Below are 19,595 nucleotides of genomic sequence, written 5' to 3' on the forward strand. Positions count from 1 at the left end.
CACCAAGTATCAAAGCAGCTTCCCTAACAACTCCATACTAGTGCTGCCTCTTCATTTAATAGATGACGGAGTCTGCAAGTACTTCATATGTTTTTACAATGAAAGGTTGATAACATATACAAGAAAAACTTGACAATGAGTCCGGTAGCACCTTAAAGACTAACATTTATTTAGGCATAAGCTTTCGTGGGTAAAAAACCCACTTCTTCAGATGCAAAAAAGTGGTTTTTTACCCATGAAATCAGTTAGTCTTTAAGGTGCCTCTGGACTCTTTTTGTGGATACAGACTAACACAGCTACCCCCTGATTAGAAAAGGGTAGCTCTGTTCTGAGAATGCAAATTTTTCTTATGTTAAGTAATGTCTTTCAGAGGAGTCCTTCACCTGGAGGCTATCAACACTGCACCTGTGGTTGTGATAAACGTCTCTTCAGATATTCCAGAGAAGACAGACAATTTAGTGGAGAAATGATGTACTCAATACCATGCTTGCGTCTGAATCTTTGTACCAATCTTCAGTGGACCTAAAAGTTGGCACTGGAACTTTAATACCTTATTTGCTTCCTTTTATGAAAATAGTATGTCAACTGATTTATGTTTAAAGGGACATTTCAAGGTTGAGGCCCAAAATGATCTCCCCTCTTTCCACAGCCTCTTGCTCCTAAACAGCAGCAGCTTCCTACTATGAGGGTTGTGACAAGTTTTAATTTCTTTAAAATACTCTCCCAGCAGATAGGACAGGGAGCTGGCCTTTGTATTCACAGATAAGGCAGTTAGGTAATGAAATACAGAATGTGCTAATCTTCAAGCATGGACTAAAGCACTAGAAGGAAGAGATTACACACGTGCCTGCAAGCCAAAACAAAGGTGGTCAACCTGATTTTAGACCTATTACCCTTGACTGTGCCTTGTAAAAACAACAATCGTTCTTACTATTAAAATAAGGAGTTACTATATATGTAAAACAAGATATTAAGGCAATTTTTGATATTTCAAGCACTTTATTCAACAGCCACTTTCATATTAAGCCCCTTCCCTACTGAAAATTGTAAGCCACTTATAGATGACTTGTTTACTATGCTTTTTTGTATATCTTGTGGTATTGTGTAAAGTTTCTCAGAAACAACACAAATGTCTTACAAGACACTGGTTTACTATCTTGAATACAGGAGGCATAGTTTTCTCACAGATGTTCACATAAATTAACATTTAAATTGTTTACTACACTCACTGTACATATAAAAATATACTGAAAGGAAATCAAACTGTAGAGAAGTGACTTGCAGGAATACATTACCTGAAGAAAAAAAAAACAGGCTGGATTTTTAGCTTTCCAGTGGTATTCCCGAACTAATAGGATTATTTAATATTACAAGAAAGAACCTCACTAGAGAGTCATGTGTGATCTTGCTTTAAGATTGAGGGCAGCGGGCCTTAGAATAGTTGATCTTTGGCCCTATTTTAAAATTTAAATTTTTAAAGTAAAATTCCTCAATACGATAAACTGGCACATGCACAAACAGGAGTAGTAGTTATCCCATTTTAGAAGGCCACTCTCGAACTTTAAAACAGGACTTCTATAGAAGTCTAGGACATACTCATTTGTACATCACAAGCTTATTTTAGAACACAGATTCCTTCCCTAAGCAAGTCATCTGCCAACATTGTTTTTTTTATTTTAATAGAAAGTGTGCCAGATATGTTTAATGCCTTGGTCTCCACTTTCTAAAGACAACTGCAACACTTGTAGACTGCAAACCTGACTCAGCGGCAGTGCTGGCAAAATAGTCTGGTATTAATCAGAGTTGCCCAGCATATCCTAAGGAAATGCTTTTCCCAATGCATCTTAAGTGAAGTCTTACTTTTTAGTTCAGTCAGACTTAAGTTTAATTTATTAACTGTTACAAGTTTCAGGGTTTTTGCACCTTAGTCTTGTCACAATTTCTTTTAACAGATGCAGGAACATTTAAAAGGCAAAATTTGCCACAGATGAATTGGCACCACTGTTTAGTGAATCTTATTCTTCCTATGTTGAGATTTGCAGTATCAGGATCTGACAAGCACAAAGACTACCAGTTTCTGTGCTAGTGAAAGAATTCATATGAACCCCACTGGTGAACAGATGCCACTATTCAATTAAAATAAAACAAAATGAAAACCAAAACATTTGATTGATGACATTCATATCTTTGAAAGGGAAGTAGATAAAAGGAGACTTGTTCTGAGTAAATTCAAAGAAGAGGCAGAAGTGACATGCAATTTAAAAAATTACTTTATTCAGAATCATGTTGCTCTTAAGTTCAAGAAAGTTAAAAAAATAGCACTTAGTGCACATGAACACTACCTTTTGTTACTTCTGAAGCTGTTTTAAGACAGGTTTCCCAGGGGAAGCTTGGTTAGGAAGACTTAGCATGATCCAAATTCAACAATCCATTTTTCATATTTTTCAATGTCCGCAGCAGATACCGATTTAGAAACCTTTCTTAAAGCCATTTCAAAATCCTCCATAGTTGTAGGCATATGCATTTCATCCCTGGAAAGATTTCGGATTTCTTCTGGTGTCAAGCCTTCAATACGCCTTCTCATAGCCATCAGTGATGCATCCCTATACGTTAAGAGGAAACAACTCATTAATATGGACATTTAGTTGCTTAAGAGGCTACAAAGTTAGGCTTTAAATTAAGTCACCACATTCCAATTGGGAGAACCAAAAATTAATTTTCACTAACTTCTGTTCTATCTTAGTACTAATATGGCCCCTGATTACTGTGGTAGCTAAGCACTTCACAATTTTTAATATTTATCTTCATCATACTCCTGTGAGGTCCGGAAGTCTCTTATTCCAGTTTTACAGATGGGGAACTGAGAGAGAGGTTAAATGATTGCCAAAGGTCATACAGGAAGTATGTGGTGGAGAAGGGAACTGAACCCACTTCTCCCAACTCCCAGACGAGTGGCTTACTTACTGGACCATCCTTATGTGCAGCAGAATCTTTGAAACTGCACCCTTAGAACCAGAGAGCTTCAGTAACACCTATCTGCAGTACTACTGAAAGTACATTTACCTTGTACCTGTTACATTACGCAGTAGTCAAATTCTAGCTTGGAATGTTGCTTTCAGCTAGCAAAACCACCTGTGGTTGGCTAAAGATAATTAAATTGATCTAATTGTCTAGTGTAGAAGAGACCTTAGTTATGTCAGTCAGGGGTATCAAAAATCCACACCTTTGAATTCTTCCGTCAATTTAACTACTGCCTCTCAGGACTGAGGATTGCTTACACCAACCTCTTATCAGCATAGCGTCTACACTGAAGTGCTAAAGCACCAGAGCTGTGCTGCTGTAGTGTTTTAAATGTAGACAGACACTGAACAAGTTCAGGGTTGTGGAATAGGGGGCTAATACTAAAAATTATTTCAAGATCCATCTCTAGCTAGAAGATTACTTTTCACAATATATAACCTGGAATTCTATTTCTGATTTGCACCACCACCAGCTTGTCAGTTTAGTGAACCAATTTTAAATCAATTAGGGCATAGGTCTGACAGATGGGGGCAAAGAGAACCAGAATATATAATGTGCATCTGTTTGTTCCTTTTGCTGCTGAAAGCAAGCCTTTTTCTCTTCCTGTTATTATCTTGCAGTAAGGTCAGAACAATGCAGAGTCTGCATGGAAATTGTCATCAAGTTCAGCAATATGACTTCACTTAAACTGATTACTGACTATGGGAATATGTCCTTAATTGCTCCTTATCACAGCTAGCTGCAGTTTGGATAAGATATGCGAAATATATATGGAGTTCCCATTTATGATGTAGTTTGGCGATGTTAAACTGTTCTGACCATCTCTAGAATCTGCATGGTTTGGAGCACGAGTTTCAAATCAAGCAGAGGGATAGTCTTGAATTCACAGAAGTTACTTTTATCATAGTCAGGAAAGTCTGCTGTTTTGACCAAGTAACAAAGGCTGGAAAATTCACCATTTGCAGATGCATAACTAAACTTCATAGAGTTTTGTCCGTTAAATCTCTTGATAATTCCAGTTGCTCTGCACAACTTCCTCTTGTGTCATTCTAAAGCAGCCAGACAGAACTAAAATTCCACATGGGACATGAAATGGATCCGTCTCCTTGAATGTTCTTGTATCCTTAGGATAAATTCAGTGGGCCAGGAACCAGAAGACTAAACATTCAAACCTCACTTGGTTAATATTTCTGTGCACTTCACAGCCTTACTGAGCAGGGCTTATACCCCTATTCTGTGAGGAACACAAGTATCCACCACGACTACAGATAGACTTGTAGTGGCAGGGACCTGTGTTAGTCCCACACCGTTTTCCTTTTTGACTGTGCTATTGTACAGAGAATTGGACTGTCCCTATTTAGAACTGTTTCACGAAATCCCAAACCGTCACACATGAATGGAACATATACATTTAAAGGGAAGGGTTTTGAAAAAGCAGTTTACTATAGAAGGTCTGTAGTATCTCCAGACTGCAAATTACTTACAAATCTGAGCTAGGGATTGAATGATTACCCAAACAAACCCCAAACCTATTCATCCCTATGTACCTTATATTGCTGGCCGCAATAAGTGCTTATAAACTGTCCCTATAAATACCTCTTTTCCTGCTGTATTAAGTGATGGACTTATTGGTAGTTCCTGTGTTAGGTAAGCAAATAAAGTAACAGTCTACATACACATACTTAGTGGGGGGGTTGGACAAATGACTGAAGAGTCTGCAGTTTAGCTTGCACTGTTTGAGTAATTTATTGAAATTAAGTTCTAAAACCATAAATTTTCAACCAAAAAGAAAAGTTTGTGCATTTTAATAACTAAAAATAGTATTTCATTTTACTACAGCTATCGTTTCATCTTTTTCACTAGCAAATATAACGGATAGATCAGGCCCCATGGGAGATGCTGATAAAATCATGATTTTGTCCACACTGAGGATGGACAGACCAGTCGCAGCAATTAAAGCCATTGTTGGGAGGGGGCACAATGAAAGTGGTAACAAAGTTTTATTTCAAAGCTCCCAAGGACTTGAATGAAGCCACCTAATTTTCTTTCTTCTATATTCACCCTCACCATAAAAATGTTAACAGGGTGGGCCTTGGGTGTCGAGACAGCTAGATACGCTGCTGCCTATTTATAAAAACTTACTCTTTATGCTATAGTACTGAGAATGGTTTAACTGGCTGTGAATGAGACAAAAAAGTCCTAAAAAACAGAGCTTCTCATTCCCCCTAGATTCCAAGTTCAGTTGCTGCAACAATAGCCACCACTTGCCAGGCCTCGGGGGCAGGGAGTTCTCTTTTAGGGAGCTACTGGGAGCTTTAACTATCTGACACGTTAACAAGGGCCTGGCCCTTGCTTTCCACTGCAGAAACTTCTTCAACTTACTCTCCCCAATGAACATTAAAACACAGTCGGGAGATCTGTCTATTATCATGCAGGGAAAAAGGCGGCAACAGAGACCCAAAATTCAAGTCCCCAAACTGATTCGCAGGCCCAGAAAATCTAAAAGTCTCAAAATCCTAGAGGAGAGAGATCTTGAGATTGATACCAGAGGAAATAAAACCCCTGCTCTGCTGAGTCTGCATAGTTGGATGATCAAAAAAATCAGTAGTATCTTCTGGTGTGTGTAAAACCCTAAAGTTACTAAAAAGGTAAATCTTGCTTTTAGGGAATCCTACATCTCAATAAGTTAATCCATCTAATTAAGGAAACATTTAATGTGATTGAAGATTTTATTGAAGGGACCCTTACACATCTACCATATTTTTGAAGCAGCTTCAGGGAACAAAGTAAGGATTTCTCTGGTTTGGAATAGGTCCTTTGCATAGAAGCATTTAACAAATCGATAAATGTTGAAATGAACCACCTGGTGAAAATGGAATTGACTGGTGTGCTTTCATTTCTCATTTCAATTTGCAATTCTCCTCGGAACTGCACCATGAAGTTGTCCATTTTCTGACAAACAACTTGCCTCCCTTAATACTCGTCTAGAACACCACCTCCTCCTCTCCCCATCAAAAAATTGTTCACTCCCTTCCATTCTCTCCTGTTTCTTTTCTTATGTAACTGGATGTTCCAGTTTTCCCAATATGGCAATAAAAACAATATTTCAACCAGTATTAACTGGATTGTGTAGCAAATCTAGTGTCAACCAGCAGAAGAGATATTTTAGGACAATAGAAATTATGTTAAAAGAAAATTTAGTAGCGTCATTACATCCAGCATCCTACAAACAAGATTTTGGCTAAGTGCCCCTATGCCTCCCTCATTCATATAAATTGAGTTGAAATAAAAGCCATGTCCACACACACACACAAAAAACAAGAGAAGCAGCTACTTACATCTAACACTGTATTTGCCTCAACTCAGTTTATAGTGGTCAAATATTTAGGGCAAACTTCTCTATTCACTGCCTTTTCACCATCCACTCCTTTGGTCCCCTCTATAGTACCAGGTTACTTATTACTTGTTCTGATTACACACAAAAGCTGCCATCAGAGTGGGGAAGCCCTCATCATAGTTGGTGTTGCATAGAGTGGGGGACAGTCCTTTGCCCTAGAGAGCTTTCAGTTCAAGAAGCAGACAGAATGTGAAAACTACTCGGAGAACCAAGTCAGTTTATATTAAGCCTTTAACTTAGTGACAAGGTTTGTGTTTTCCGAGTACTGTTAATTTCAGTCACCAAATTAGGGTCGCTACTGGACATGATTAAGGCTGACTAGTTCTCAAATAAGTGATTCAACAAGAGAAACTGTTTTATAAGGTTGCAATTCTGACATACCTGCATACATTGGTAATGTCTGCACCAGAATAACCTTCCATTTTTTCAGCTATATTTGCAAGGTCAACGTCGTCAGCCAGTTCCAACTCTCGCAGGTTTATCCGTAAGAGTTCTTCTCTGCCTTTTGCTAAACAAACAAAAAAATAGCATGTCTAATTCCGTGATTCAAAAGATACACACAGGGTGGCTCTAATTTGTTTTAATCTTCCTTTGCTCTATTCTGCATCTACATCTAAAGTCCAATTCAGAAGGCAAATATTTTCAGAAACAGGAGCACAAAGTTAAGTTCCTAAGTCTATATTTAGGATCCTAACAAGTTGCCTGATTTTCAGAAGCGCTGAGCGCAAATGGACTTAGAATCATAGGGTTAGAGGGACCACAAGGGTCATCTAGTCTAACTCCTTGCCAAGATGCGGGATTTGTTGTGTCTAAACCATCCAACACAGATGGCTATCCAGCCTCCTTTTGAAAAACTTCCAGTGAAGGAGTTTCCACAACCTCCTTAGACTTAAGAGGTTGCAGCTGGGCACTCAGCATTTCTGAAAGTCAGGCCACTTTTTAGGAGTGTTAACTTTGCATTCCTATTTTTGAAATTCAATCAAGTATAGTCCTTACATTGTTTTTCACCTCTTTGTTCTAGGCTAATCTCTGTATCCATTGGCCTTATACCCACATGTACCTGCCATTTTAATGCTTTGTCTGTGGTGTTATTGATGCACTCTCTTCCATATCCAGACCATGAATGCATTCAACCAAACAATACACTCAAGGTAAAGTGCCTCCAAAGTTCAAAGGTCTCTTCCGAGCCCAGATGTCCGGCACAGTATACTAAGATACTGCCAAAAATCACAAGACTCATCACAAAATAAAAGAAGCAACGATCACTTTTTTTTTTTTAATCTAAGGAAATCTTTGTACCTGATGGTAAAGGAATATAAATTCTCTTTTCTAGTCGTCGTCTTAGGGCCTCATCAATATCCCACGGAAAATTAGTAGCAGCAAGTACCATAACCATTTTGGAAGGATCATCATTTTCAGCAGCCCCTCCAACACCTGTGGTAGGAGGGGAAATAGTTAAACCTATTCAGCTATCATGGGAAGATCCTATATAGATACAGAATCACGGATACCCTGAGATCTAATATTAAAGTGCAAGTTTAATTTTAGTTCCACCTGCCATTTTGGGATGAAGAACTGCAAATTCTAGGTCAGAGAACTGAGGTTAACATTGATGTAAGTTTCACTAGATGGGCAAGTCCTTCTGCATCAACAGACAATTTTGCAATATCTGCCTGGATTTTTGCCTTTATCACAGGGTGTCAACGTGAAAACTTAGAATGGAACTAAAAATAAGGGTACTCAAAAATGTCATTAACAGCCACGCCAAAAAAGTGTAACTGCTGCTATCAAAATCAGATCTTCCCCACCAATTTGTAGGCCTGATACTGCAATCCCTTACTCAGGTGAGTAATTTTTATTAACATAAGTCGTCTCAGGAAAGTCAGCATTCAAGACTGGTGGATTAGGTCCATGGACTAAAACCCTTTTGAACAGACAGGAAGTATTTTAGTCTGTAAAGCATTGTTAAATTAGTGGCACTATATAAATAGCTTTTACTAATAAAAATCCAAGATGTGTTTTATTAGAATTGTCATCCTCTACATCTGTTACCAAGGTGTTTATTTGTAAATCATTCTAATGACAAAACCGACAGATTTTGCTTGTAATCAGTGACAGACCCTGGAATACCCACTGTACTGTTTGCCCTAATATTAAAGCATAACAAGACACCATTTATGAATATTCCAAAATTCCATGGCTAAAAAAAGGGAGCTAATGAAAAATTCATTACTGATACAAATATCTGAATTGCAAGGAAAGTGTCTCAAGGGCTCTGACCATGCTCCTATTTAAGTCAATGGGAGTTTCTCTATAGACTTAAATGGGTGCAGGATCAGACTGCTCAAGTTTAAAAAAAAAGGTTTTATGACTCCTGGAATCCTAACACAAGTTATTCTGCAGATTAGCAAAGTATTTGAAGGTTTCTTTAAGTACATATTCAACAGTGTTTAGCAAAGAATTTTAAATTTAAAATAGCTAATTTTCTGCACAAATAAAACTGGCATGGGTTTTTCCCTATTCAGTAACAATTGCTTAAATTAATTGTAGAAAGTAACTGAAGTGTGCCATTTTTATTAAAATGCTATTTAAAAAGAGTATCATAATGTGAATCCTTTTGGAGGTGATGTTAACTGCCATTAGAAGTTTAAATTCGCATAGATTACAGTTATTCAAATCACTTGTATAGAAGACTACAGTCTGGAGCGCTTAGTGATGGTTGTCTTTGAAGACTTTCTGCTACTAGAGCAATACAGCTACATCTGACTGCTCTACTTTATTGGACTACTAAGGGGGAAGGGTTAGGCTGGAAGGGGGAAAAATCACTTGTGGGAAGTGTAGGGTTATATAAAAGGAGTCATGACTGACAAGGAGCTCAATGATTCCACACATTTGAGGAAGCTCAATTATTCTGAAGTTATAATAAGAAGTTGAGATTCAGATACTGAAGAGCGTTTGTGGGAGTAGATAAGGTAGTATAGATGAGCTCAGTATATTTGTAGTGTCTTGTGAGTTTGAGTAATGTTTATGTGTTCATCATTTTAATCTGCCTTTTTAAAAACAGCATAAGTAAGTTCTTGTGCCTAACAGAATAAAATTAAATCCTTTTATTTTTTCCCATAACCCAGAACCATCAACAATGATTAAGTTCATTTACCATCCATCTGAACCAGTAGTTCTGCTTTTACCCGTCGACTGGCTTCATGCTCCTCCGAGGTTCCTCTGCGACTACAGATAGAGTCTATCTCATCAATAAATATAGTTGTTGGTGCATAAAATCGAGCCTAGAGAAATGAGAAACTGAAATTGCATCAGTTTATCTTAAGCTTTATTTAATCTTATTTCTTTGGAATTGTCACATCTCCTAGAGCTGCCTATAAGCAATGCTGTGCTGTCTTGGCTTTGGTGATTCACCACAATAGGAATAAATAGCCAACATCTCTTCTCCCTTACCTCCACCCTTCAAACATACATACCATGAGCAATTATGCTTTCAGTAGCAATGATATAAAAGCAGAACATTACCCTACTCAAGTGTAGTAACCCTTAGAGTATTACATGCCAGCTATTTAACAGCCTGCAGCAAGACTATACAATAATTTACCATGGAAATGAATGTCACATCCAGCTCAATGTGCACCCCAGAATGTAATTTAAATAGGCACAGTAATTATCGAAGGTAGTATCTGACCAGGACACTAAAGTTAACACCTGTAACATGTTATGGGATCTTTAATGAAACCAAGGTCAAATCTCCTAAATCAGCACTAAAACCATGTTGGGATAATCAGTTCAATATTACTACAAGGGGTGAATGCCACCAAATGATTCATCCACACTAATTCCTGTAGCACGTTTCCAAGAAGCATGGCAGTCACATGCTAATCCTAGCCAGACCTTGAGATTCGATAAAAAGCAGAGAAAAACACACCCAGGAAATTCAAAGTTATTGTCCCACAGCAATTATATTGCTTTGTGCATACATAATATTTTCTGTTGCTGTATATGGCATTAACTTTAATGCCTTTACCATGTATAATGTGGTCAACTTCAATAAATTCAAACCTGAAGTTCCCACAGCAATGTGATAGGACTTGTTTGTAGAACTGAGGCTACAATAACCACATTTTGCAAGACTGTTCACCCCAGAATGCACTGCATTTGAACTTGGCAATGTAGAAAAGCCTTTACTGAGTCCACCACTCCATTAATTCCAAGCATCACATGCTCTGTAGACTACTGAGTCTTAACCACATGATATGATTTGAACTGAAGATTAAAATTTGTGTTATTCTTAGCTAAAAGGGAAAACTACACATTTTATATAATGGATGATTGTGTGACCATATCTAATCTACTTAACTGGGATCTAAAGTCGCAGAGCAAGGTTTTGAATTTTAGTAGTTTTGTCTTCAGGGAGTTATTTCAAATCAGCCTGCAAAGTCTATTTGTAGAAAGCACAGACCAAATAGTGTCTCAGACAGAAAATGTTTATTTTATAGTGTATCACATTATTAGTAGGTATAAGCAGGCCTTGATTAAGGAAATCTGGAGCCTTTGGGTATGTCTACTTGGGAAGTTTCACCCATTACGTTTGTATAACTAGTGATTTAAAGTCCCTGTGTAGGCACTTATTCTGGAATAAGAGTGGCTTTTTTCAGCCTACTTTAAACCATTTTCAAACAGGCATAAGCTAAACCACAAAAAAGCTCTTATACTAGAATCAGCATGTCCACATGGGGAATATAGTGGTACAACTATAATGAGTTAAATTCACATTATCTTATACAAGTATACCTTTCCCATGTACCTGAAGGTTTATCTACGTCACAATATGCCAAACCCCTCCTTCCACCATTGAGCTATTGTTTTGGGCTGCTTGCTGACTCAGGCAGTCATTACTACATTGGTTACACTATTCAGTTTTTCTTAAAACCATGAGGAATAGCAACCTTTTATTAAAATGAAACTGGAGATTCTGATGCAGTCACATGAATCCAAGAACTGTGGCCATAAGTTTGGCTGAAAGCGCTTATGCTTTAATTCAACCTGAGGTATGAGCACATACGCTAAGCAGGACCATTCTGTCAATTTTTACAAGTGGTTTTCTATGAATAATACCTGTGTGCATATTTATACACACACTAAAAACTGAGGGTCTCAAACTTCAATGTAACTAAAAAGGCTTTAACTTGGAGGCCTACTGCCACACTATATCTTGCGTAGGTTTCACTACTCTGGGAACAGAATTACAACCCACTATTCCTTTTAGAGTTGTTAGTCACCATTTCAAACAGCAGGCGGACAAGTTTCTCAGATTCTCCTCTGTATTTTGAAGTAAGTGTTGATGAAGAGATGTTGAAAAATGTTGTTTTGCATTCAGTAGCTACAGCTTTTGCAAGGAGAGTCTTTCCAGTACCAGGTGGACCAACCATCAGCACACCCTATTTGAAAAGAGACAGTCCAAAGTGATGTACCAAAATCTGTTAAGGCTAGTGAAAACCCACTGCAACAATCATAGCCTAAGAAACTGTTTGATAGCCTCAGCGTTAGACTATTTAGTACGAACTTTTGCTTAATTACATTTCCAAACCAGGAAGAGAAGGTGGATGAGGCTTTTTTTAAACTAACAAAATCATCCAAAACGCAGGGCTTGGTGGTGATTTCAACTACCCAGACATCTGTTGGGAAAGTAAGACAACAGGGTACAAATTATCCAACAAGTTCTTCAAATGCATTGGAGACCACTTTTATTACAGAAGGTGGAGAAAGCAAATGGGAGAGAGGCTATTCTGGCTTTGATTCCAACAAACAGGGAGGAACAAGTGGAGAATTTGAAGGTGGAAGGCAGCTTGGTTGAAAGTGATTATGAAATTATGGCGTTCATGATTCTAAGGAGTGGTAGGAGGGAAAACAGCAGAACAGAGACAATGCACTCAAGAAGGCAGACTTTAGTAAACTCAGGGAGTTGGTAGGGAAGATCCCATGGAAAATATGGCTAAAGGAAAAGGGGTTCAGGAGCGCTGGCAGTTTTTTAAAGAGATGTTACTAAGGGCACAAGAGCAAACTACTCCAATGCTTAGAAAAGATAGGAAGTGTGGTAAGAGGCCACCTTGTTTAATTAAGAGATCGTCAATGACCTGAAACAAAAGAGAGTCATACAAAAAGTGGAGACTAGGTCAAATTACAAGGTTTGAACGAACACACACACACACACACACACGCTCTCTCTTAAGGACAAAATTAGAAAGGCCAAGGCACAAAATGAGATTGAACTAGCTACGGATATAAAGGATAATAAGAAAGCATTTTACAAATTCATGGGAAGCAAGACAACAATGAGGGACAGGGTAGGCCCATTACTAAATGAAGGGTGGGAGGGGAGAAGGGGGGACAAAAACAGAAAACACAGCAATGGCCAAAATCTTAATTAAATACCTTTTTTGTTTCAGTTTTCACCAAAAAAAAAAAAAGTTAGCAGTGATTGGACAACTAACAGAGAACATCAGTGTAAATGGGGTAGGATCTGAGGCTCAAATAGGAAAAGAACAAGTTACATGTCTTCAAGTGATTAGGGCCTGATGAAATAGATCCTAGAATTCTTAAGGAACTGGCTGAAGACATCTGAGCTACTAGCAATTATCTTTGAGAATTTGTGGAGGACAGGAGAGATGCTTAAGGACTTGAAAAGGGCAAAATTAGGTACCTATCTATAAAAAGAGGAATAAAGACAACCCAGGGAATTATAGACCATTCAGCTTAACTTCAGTAATCAGAAAGATAATGGAGCAAATAATCAAACCATCAATTTGTAACCACCTATAAGAAAATAAGATGGTAAACAACAGTCAATACAGATTTGTCAAGAACAGATCATTTCAAACCAACCTAGTGTCCTTCTTTGACAGATAAACAAGCCTTGTGGATAGGGAGAAAGCAGTAGATGCGATAGTAGATTTTGACTTTAGTAAGGCTTTTGCTATTGTCTCATGACCTTCACATGACATAAACAAACTAGAGCAGTGATTTGCAAACTGAGCTGAGCCCCCCAATTTTAGTTACTTTTTGGTTACACCCCTGCAACTCAGACAAAAATAGACACATGCAAAAGTATACTTGTTAGCCTATTTATAAACCTAACAGAGACCTTAACACAACTTTAATTAAATTACCTACACCGGTAAGTTTCAAATACACAGATACCAAGCCAAGGCTCCCTCAGCAGCAGGTTGCTTCTACCTTGCAGCCAGGATGCACTGCTATGGCAGGGCCAATACCTGGCCCTCTGCCCCTCCCCACTTGGGTTTTCAGGGTTGGGGAAGGCATATGCAATGGTCTCTGGGGACAGAGCCAGAGCTGGGCTCAGAATCTGCCAGAAGTGGAAATGGGCCCAGCAGATGTTGACACTGACCCACAGGCTGGGTGGCCCACTGAGGTGAGTTGGAGCTGGAGGTGGCACTCCCTTCCCACCCCAGTGGGGGCTGGCATGAGCTGCCTGGCGTCACCACTCGCCCCCATAAGAGTTCCTCCACACTGCCCTAGGGGGCACGCCAAACAGTTTGAACACCTCTGAACTAGAGAAATACAGCCTGGAAGACAAATCTACTATAAGGTGAAAAACCACACTCAGAGTAATCCTCAATGGTTCACAATCAAGCTGGAAGGCCATATATAGTGGCGCCTCATAGAGATCTGACCTGGTTCTATTCAATATCTTCAGAAATAATTTGGATAATGGCACAGAGAGTACACTTAAAGTTTGTGGACGATATCAAGCTGGAAGGGGTTGCAAGTGCTTTGAAAGACCAGATTAAAATTCAAAATGATCTGGACAAACTGGAGAAATGGTCTAAATTAAATAGGATAAAATTCAGTAAGGACAAATGCAAAGTACTCCACGCAGGAAGGAACAGTCAGTTGCGCACACAGAAAATGGGAAATGACTGCCTAGGAAGGAGTACTGCAGAAAAGGATCTGGGAGTTACAGTGGATCACAATAATACTGTTGCAAAAAAAGTGAACGTAATTCTGAGATGTATTAGCAGAAGTGTTGTAACCAAGGCGCAAGAAGTAATTCTTTCATTCTACTCAGCACTTATAAGGGTTCAACTGGAGTACCATGTCCAGTTCTGAGCAGAACACTTCAGGAAAGATGTGAACAAATTTCAGAAAGTCCATAGGAAAGCACCAAAAATGATCAAAGGTCTAGAAAACACATTTTATGAGGAAAGACTGAAAAAAATTAGTTTGTTTAGTCTGCGGAAGACTGAGGGGAGACCTAACAGTCTTCAAGTACATAAAAGATTGTTATAAAGAGGTGGATGATAATTTTTCTCCTTAACCACCGAGGACAGGACAAGAAGCAATGGTCTTAAATTGCAGTGAGGGAGATTTAGGATAGACATTAGGAAAAACTTCCTAACTTAAAGGTAGTTAAGCACTGGAACAAATTACCTAGGGAGGTTGTGGAATTGCTGTCATGTAAGGTTTTTAAGAACAGGCCGGACAAACACCTGTCAAGGATGGTCAGATAATACTTCGTCCTGCCTTAGTGCAGGGGACTAGACTAGATGACCTGTCGAGGTCCCTTCCGGTCCTACATTTCTATGATTCTTTCAAAACTAAGTAATATTACTTTCTTGAATACTAACAGAATGCACACGTCAGTATATGTTTTAGCCTACACTAACTTCATTTGTATTCAAATGACACATAGTTGCCTTAAAAGTTTTGGTTAAAGATGGGTAGATATAATATACACAGAATATTTGCGAGTTCAGGTGTTCCACTTAGGACAGGTCTTAGAATTACACTGCATGCTAAGAATCAGCAATTTGTTACCTTCCACGGTCTTCTAATTCCCTTAAAGAATTCTGGCATCCACATTGGTAAGACTACAGCTTCTTTGAGCAATTTTTTGGCGTCAACTAAGTCAGCTATATCATCCCTGATAGAGAAAAAAAGAACGTTGTTTAACACTTTATGACAGGGACATGCCTGATCACTGTTCAATTCAAGATGCAAACACTTTCATTACCATTAATAGCTATTTAGTAGCCTAGATGAATGAGTTGGTCTAGTTCTGTTTCTAGGGAATATCTGCACTGGAGCTGGAAGAGGCAATTTCCAGCTCGGGTACACAAACCTGTAGCATATTAAAAACAGAAGTGTAGCCAAAGCTGCATGACCAACAAGAGGGACTGGACACCTGGAGTACGATCCCATTCAAGACCATAGGTATGTATTTGGGGCAATTAGCCCCTCCTGCTGCTTGTGCTGCAGCGGCTATACTTCTATTTTTAGCACACTAGCTTGATCAGAGCAGCATGGGTATGTCTCCTCAAGCTGGAAATTATACTTTCCAGCTTTACTGTAATCAGACTACTAGTGGGCAAATTCTCTCATCAATTCTTCAATTGTAATCTCCACAGAGGTTTTTCAACGACTGAAAAGACACTGAAATTAAACTACGTTCTCACTTGTGCCCTCAGCCTTTCCGTGCAGTCAGGGAGGAAGAACAGTGGTTAAGGCAGTTTAGGGGAAGCTTGTGTGTTACCACTGCCTGTTCTGTAGCTCTCCCACTAAGGACTTTGACAGCCCAAGAAACCTGATCTTGTGATATTCTGATCAGCATATTCAAGGCAACTATGCTTCCCTTCTTGTTTGAGACTAGGTTTCAACACTTTCTGTAAACGCTGAAAAATGACTGTCTTTTTCCACTAGAGGTTACACTATTTTCAGCACCAATTCAGGTGGACCCATTAGTGACACGTCCTTTTGCTAGCACAGACCTATACAGCAGAAAGCCTTTCCAAAAAGACACTGGCAGACCTAATATCTTACATATACTGAAACACTGCCTCATGCATGAGCAGCTCAGACACTGGGCTATAAGACTGATTTGAGAAGTTTTCCACCAGTTTTCCTGTAATTAAAAAGAGTGCTAGAAACATTCAGGCAAGCAAACTTACTTTAATATAGGAAAAAACAATGTAGCTGTAATTATTTAATGTGTCAAAAACTTAATCCCAAAAAGATAGCTTCCACTTTATAACAGAAAAACTGCAACCTGGATATAAGCTTAATTTTACTCAAACTTACCATCGAACATTGGGATTTTGAGAAATTATATCTTTTTCCAAAGCCTCTACTAAGTCTTTATCATACCCAGCACCATCAAACTTCTTTGGCTCAGATTCTGAAACATCAGATGACGACTTGTTCTATGTTAAAAAACAAAATTGATACATGTGATAGTCTGAATTCATGAGAGGCTGTACTGCAGTATTATATTGCCTTCTCCTGGGTAGACCCAACAGTGGCTCCGAAGGCTGGAATTTTGGGGGTAAAAGGGATCCCATCCAGCTCTGAATCCCTGCATAAATATTCTGCCCCTGTGATGCTTTCAAAGTGCCTTTACTAATAAATAAATATATATCTCAAACTGACTTGGTTAAGAAAACTTTTCATTAACACTTCACCATCAGCAAAGCCCACCGAAGGCACAGAGGCAACTTTTTTTCCTTTCTTTCTAAAGATTCAATGTAGCATTTTACTTATTAGAGTTAATCCTGCTCTTACTAAAATCAGCTGCAAGACTCGCATCGAAATCAATGGGAGTAGGATTTGATATTATCACTAGTATAAAGCACTAAACCCTGCCTACCTGCCTAACTCCCATGCTAACTGTTTAATTTACAAAGATACACAATATGAGGTACATGCTATTTCATTTCCAGGTGTCTAGTTCTAACTAGGCAGTTTATATTATGCATAACACCCCTATATCGAAGCACTTTTAGAGATTACAGAAACTGAAGTAAACCCTGGATTCTATCCATCAATTCTGTGGACATTAATAGGTTGGCTTTGATTTATTTGGTAAAGACATTGGTTTATTTTAGAAAGCTATGTCAAAGATGGATTTTACTCGTTGAATGTGATCTCTTATTTCAGCCATTATCAGGTTATTATTACGTGACACTGTCCTTCTGGGAATTGCACAGTTCTGACCATTAAAGGCTCCTAGTTCTGACTGGAAGAATAGGTCTTTTTAGATTGAATCCAGATATATTGCTAGTTTGTTTTTTAAAAAAAAGAGAAATGTAACTAGCTGAGATCAGGCTGACCTTCTGAATGAGAGGTTTAAGATCTCCCTTAAGAGTTAATTGAATCCTGAGAAATTTTGCTTCCAGATGTTTTGAAAGATACAAGGCAACAGCCTCCCACTGTCGTCTGCAAGAGAGTCGTATATAAAAAAAATAATTCACTCTGACTCTCAAAATTTGAATCAGCTACTGAAATGAGGACTGAAGTAATACAATTTTGTATTTCTTGTAAACAGCCATGTCCAAGAATTTCCAATGAACTCTTGTATAAGGTCTGAGTTACACAGCAAGAAGGGCTTTACAAATAGGCAATATCGTCTAGGGGAACATGTACAGGATCTGAGGTCAGCAACTGGCAAGTTCTAAGCCCTGGCTCTGCTAATTAATCTATGTGGCCTTCAGCCAATTATGCTGTCCTTCAGTGTTCATCTTCATCCATTAAACACCTTACAGATATGTTCCGAGGTTTCATGCTTGTATACAGTGTTTTAAATATGAGAAGCACTATACAAGTTTTAAGTTTGGTCAAAGATAACGTCTTCTGTACTAGTCATCTCCCTATCCCCCAACGTAAGGATGCAATGAAACCACAAATCTCTAAACTTCATGAAATGATCCACAAGTTTACCTTTTCCTCTCTTCCTTTATTCTGCTGATCCTTCCTTTCTCGGCCACGGACTGCTTTCCCTTTATCATTAGGATTTCGAGAGGCGGGCCGGTGAGGGCCTCTGACGGCTGCACTTATACGGTTATTTTGACCTCTGCAATCATTGCACTGAACAGACTGACGTTTTCTGGCTCCTGGAGAAGGTCTGATTGGTCATAACATATACAAAAGGTTTAAATTTAAAGACTATGGTGACCTTTATCAAACCTCATCAAATCTTAACTATGAATTGCCCAAAATAAATACTCTCTCTTACCTATTTAATTTTACGATGCCACCAATATTACAAGTTGCCAATATAAAAGCTAAGCTCAAAAACCAGGACTTTTATTTTAAAATAAAGTCACTGAGATTTCACACTTTTCAAACTCACTTCATCCTCTGTCTATACTTAGCCTACCTACACCAGAAGCTTAACACATTTATAATATGTTAAAGTACCAGTGCTCTTGGTGCTGTCCTAAAGGCTGTCCTAAAGATGCTTATGATCCAACAGAAACTGAAATCCCTTTACCAGAGTATTCTTCCTTGATCACTTGCACAAAATGAAAAAGCTTCTCATGAATACTGGATCACTGGTCAGTTATAAGTCAAAAAATCCACTGGAGCATTTCACCCCCTACAGAAGACTTACACAGACTGTGCAAACCAAGGAGGGAAAAGAGTTTGAGACTTCAAACGTTGCCCCTCTCTGTTTAGGCCCTTAATCAATAACAAAAAGCTACATGTACAACTGCAGCTTTTTTTTGAAACACCACAAGAACCATCAGATTCTGACTCCAGAGTTGAAATGCTAGTGCACTAATCTACGTTTCTTAGAAGCAAAATATTTTAAAAAAAAATTGTTACTGATAAAAAGGTAAGATTTAATACGAAGTTGCCTTACCAGGATCCAAGTCTCATCTCAAGCCTCCAAAAAGAGAGCAACTCCACCAAGCTTTTGTTTTCTAATCCTGCACACACACTCCCTTCCCAAAACCTCCTCAATATGACCAGCTTAACCCAAGAGAATGCAATTTATTCTAAAAATGTGTAAATTTCCCACCTTCAGAATTCTCACTGAAACTACTAGATGTCTCTCCTACTCTTCCTGAGACTCTCGGACAACCTTTAGAAACATGCATGCAAATAAGTATGGAGGGGATCACTGAATTTTTTTAAAGTCAAGATCTCTCCTCTGTAGGTACATTTGACGCACAATTTCTTAACTACAATTAGTATGTATCATATAGCATTAGTCTGTATTTTATATTCTTTGGCACCAGCAAGACTATTGATACAAATATTTTTGCAGCTGCTCTTTCAGAAAAATTCCAACTTACAATCCTAAGAGCCAAACTGTTTTCTTATGGATTATTTCTGAGAAATAAGGAAGAGGAAACTCCATGAGGTTTGACTTGAA

General features: G+C 38.5%; 2 protein-coding genes across 12 annotated transcripts in view; one reads left to right on the forward strand and one right to left on the reverse strand.

Moving 5' to 3' along the window:
• The window catches only part of GINM1 (glycoprotein integral membrane 1), a 43,744-nt gene extending 33,247 nt beyond the window's left edge, over positions 1 to 10,497 (forward strand). For 2 of the 3 annotated variants that reach the window (XM_037894959.2, XM_037894960.2), the window contains exon 8: positions 371 to 6,141. In XM_037894959.2, coding sequence (XP_037750887.1) covers positions 371 to 470 — 100 coding nt within the window. In that variant the 3' untranslated portion in view covers positions 471 to 6,141. Of the gene's footprint in view, positions 1 to 370; positions 6,142 to 9,546 lie in introns of those variants that run through there. The other variant, XM_043543126.1, reaches the window with a different exon arrangement.
• The window catches only part of KATNA1 (katanin catalytic subunit A1), a 30,684-nt gene continuing 13,341 nt past the window's right edge, over positions 2,253 to 19,595 (reverse strand). For 7 of the 9 annotated variants that reach the window (XM_007057031.3, XM_043543124.1, XM_037894956.2 and 4 more), the window contains 8 exons: positions 18,155 to 18,338; positions 16,520 to 16,641; positions 15,260 to 15,365; positions 11,704 to 11,862; positions 9,576 to 9,702; positions 7,718 to 7,852; positions 6,800 to 6,926; positions 2,253 to 2,603 (listed from right to left, as the gene is read on the reverse strand). In XM_007057031.3, coding sequence (XP_007057093.1) covers positions 2,405 to 2,603; positions 6,800 to 6,926; positions 7,718 to 7,852; positions 9,576 to 9,702; positions 11,704 to 11,862; positions 15,260 to 15,365; positions 16,520 to 16,641; positions 18,155 to 18,338 — 1,159 coding nt within the window. In that variant the 3' untranslated portion in view covers positions 2,253 to 2,404. The remainder of the gene's footprint in view (positions 2,604 to 6,799; positions 6,927 to 7,717; positions 7,853 to 9,575; positions 9,703 to 11,703; positions 11,863 to 15,259; positions 15,366 to 16,519; positions 16,642 to 18,154; positions 18,339 to 19,595) is intronic. The other 2 variants (XM_043543125.1, XM_037894958.2) reach the window with 1 other exon arrangement.

Source organism: Chelonia mydas, chromosome 3, assembly GCF_015237465.2.
Source record: "Chelonia mydas isolate rCheMyd1 chromosome 3, rCheMyd1.pri.v2, whole genome shotgun sequence".
NCBI lineage: Eukaryota > Metazoa > Chordata > Testudines > Cheloniidae > Chelonia > Chelonia mydas.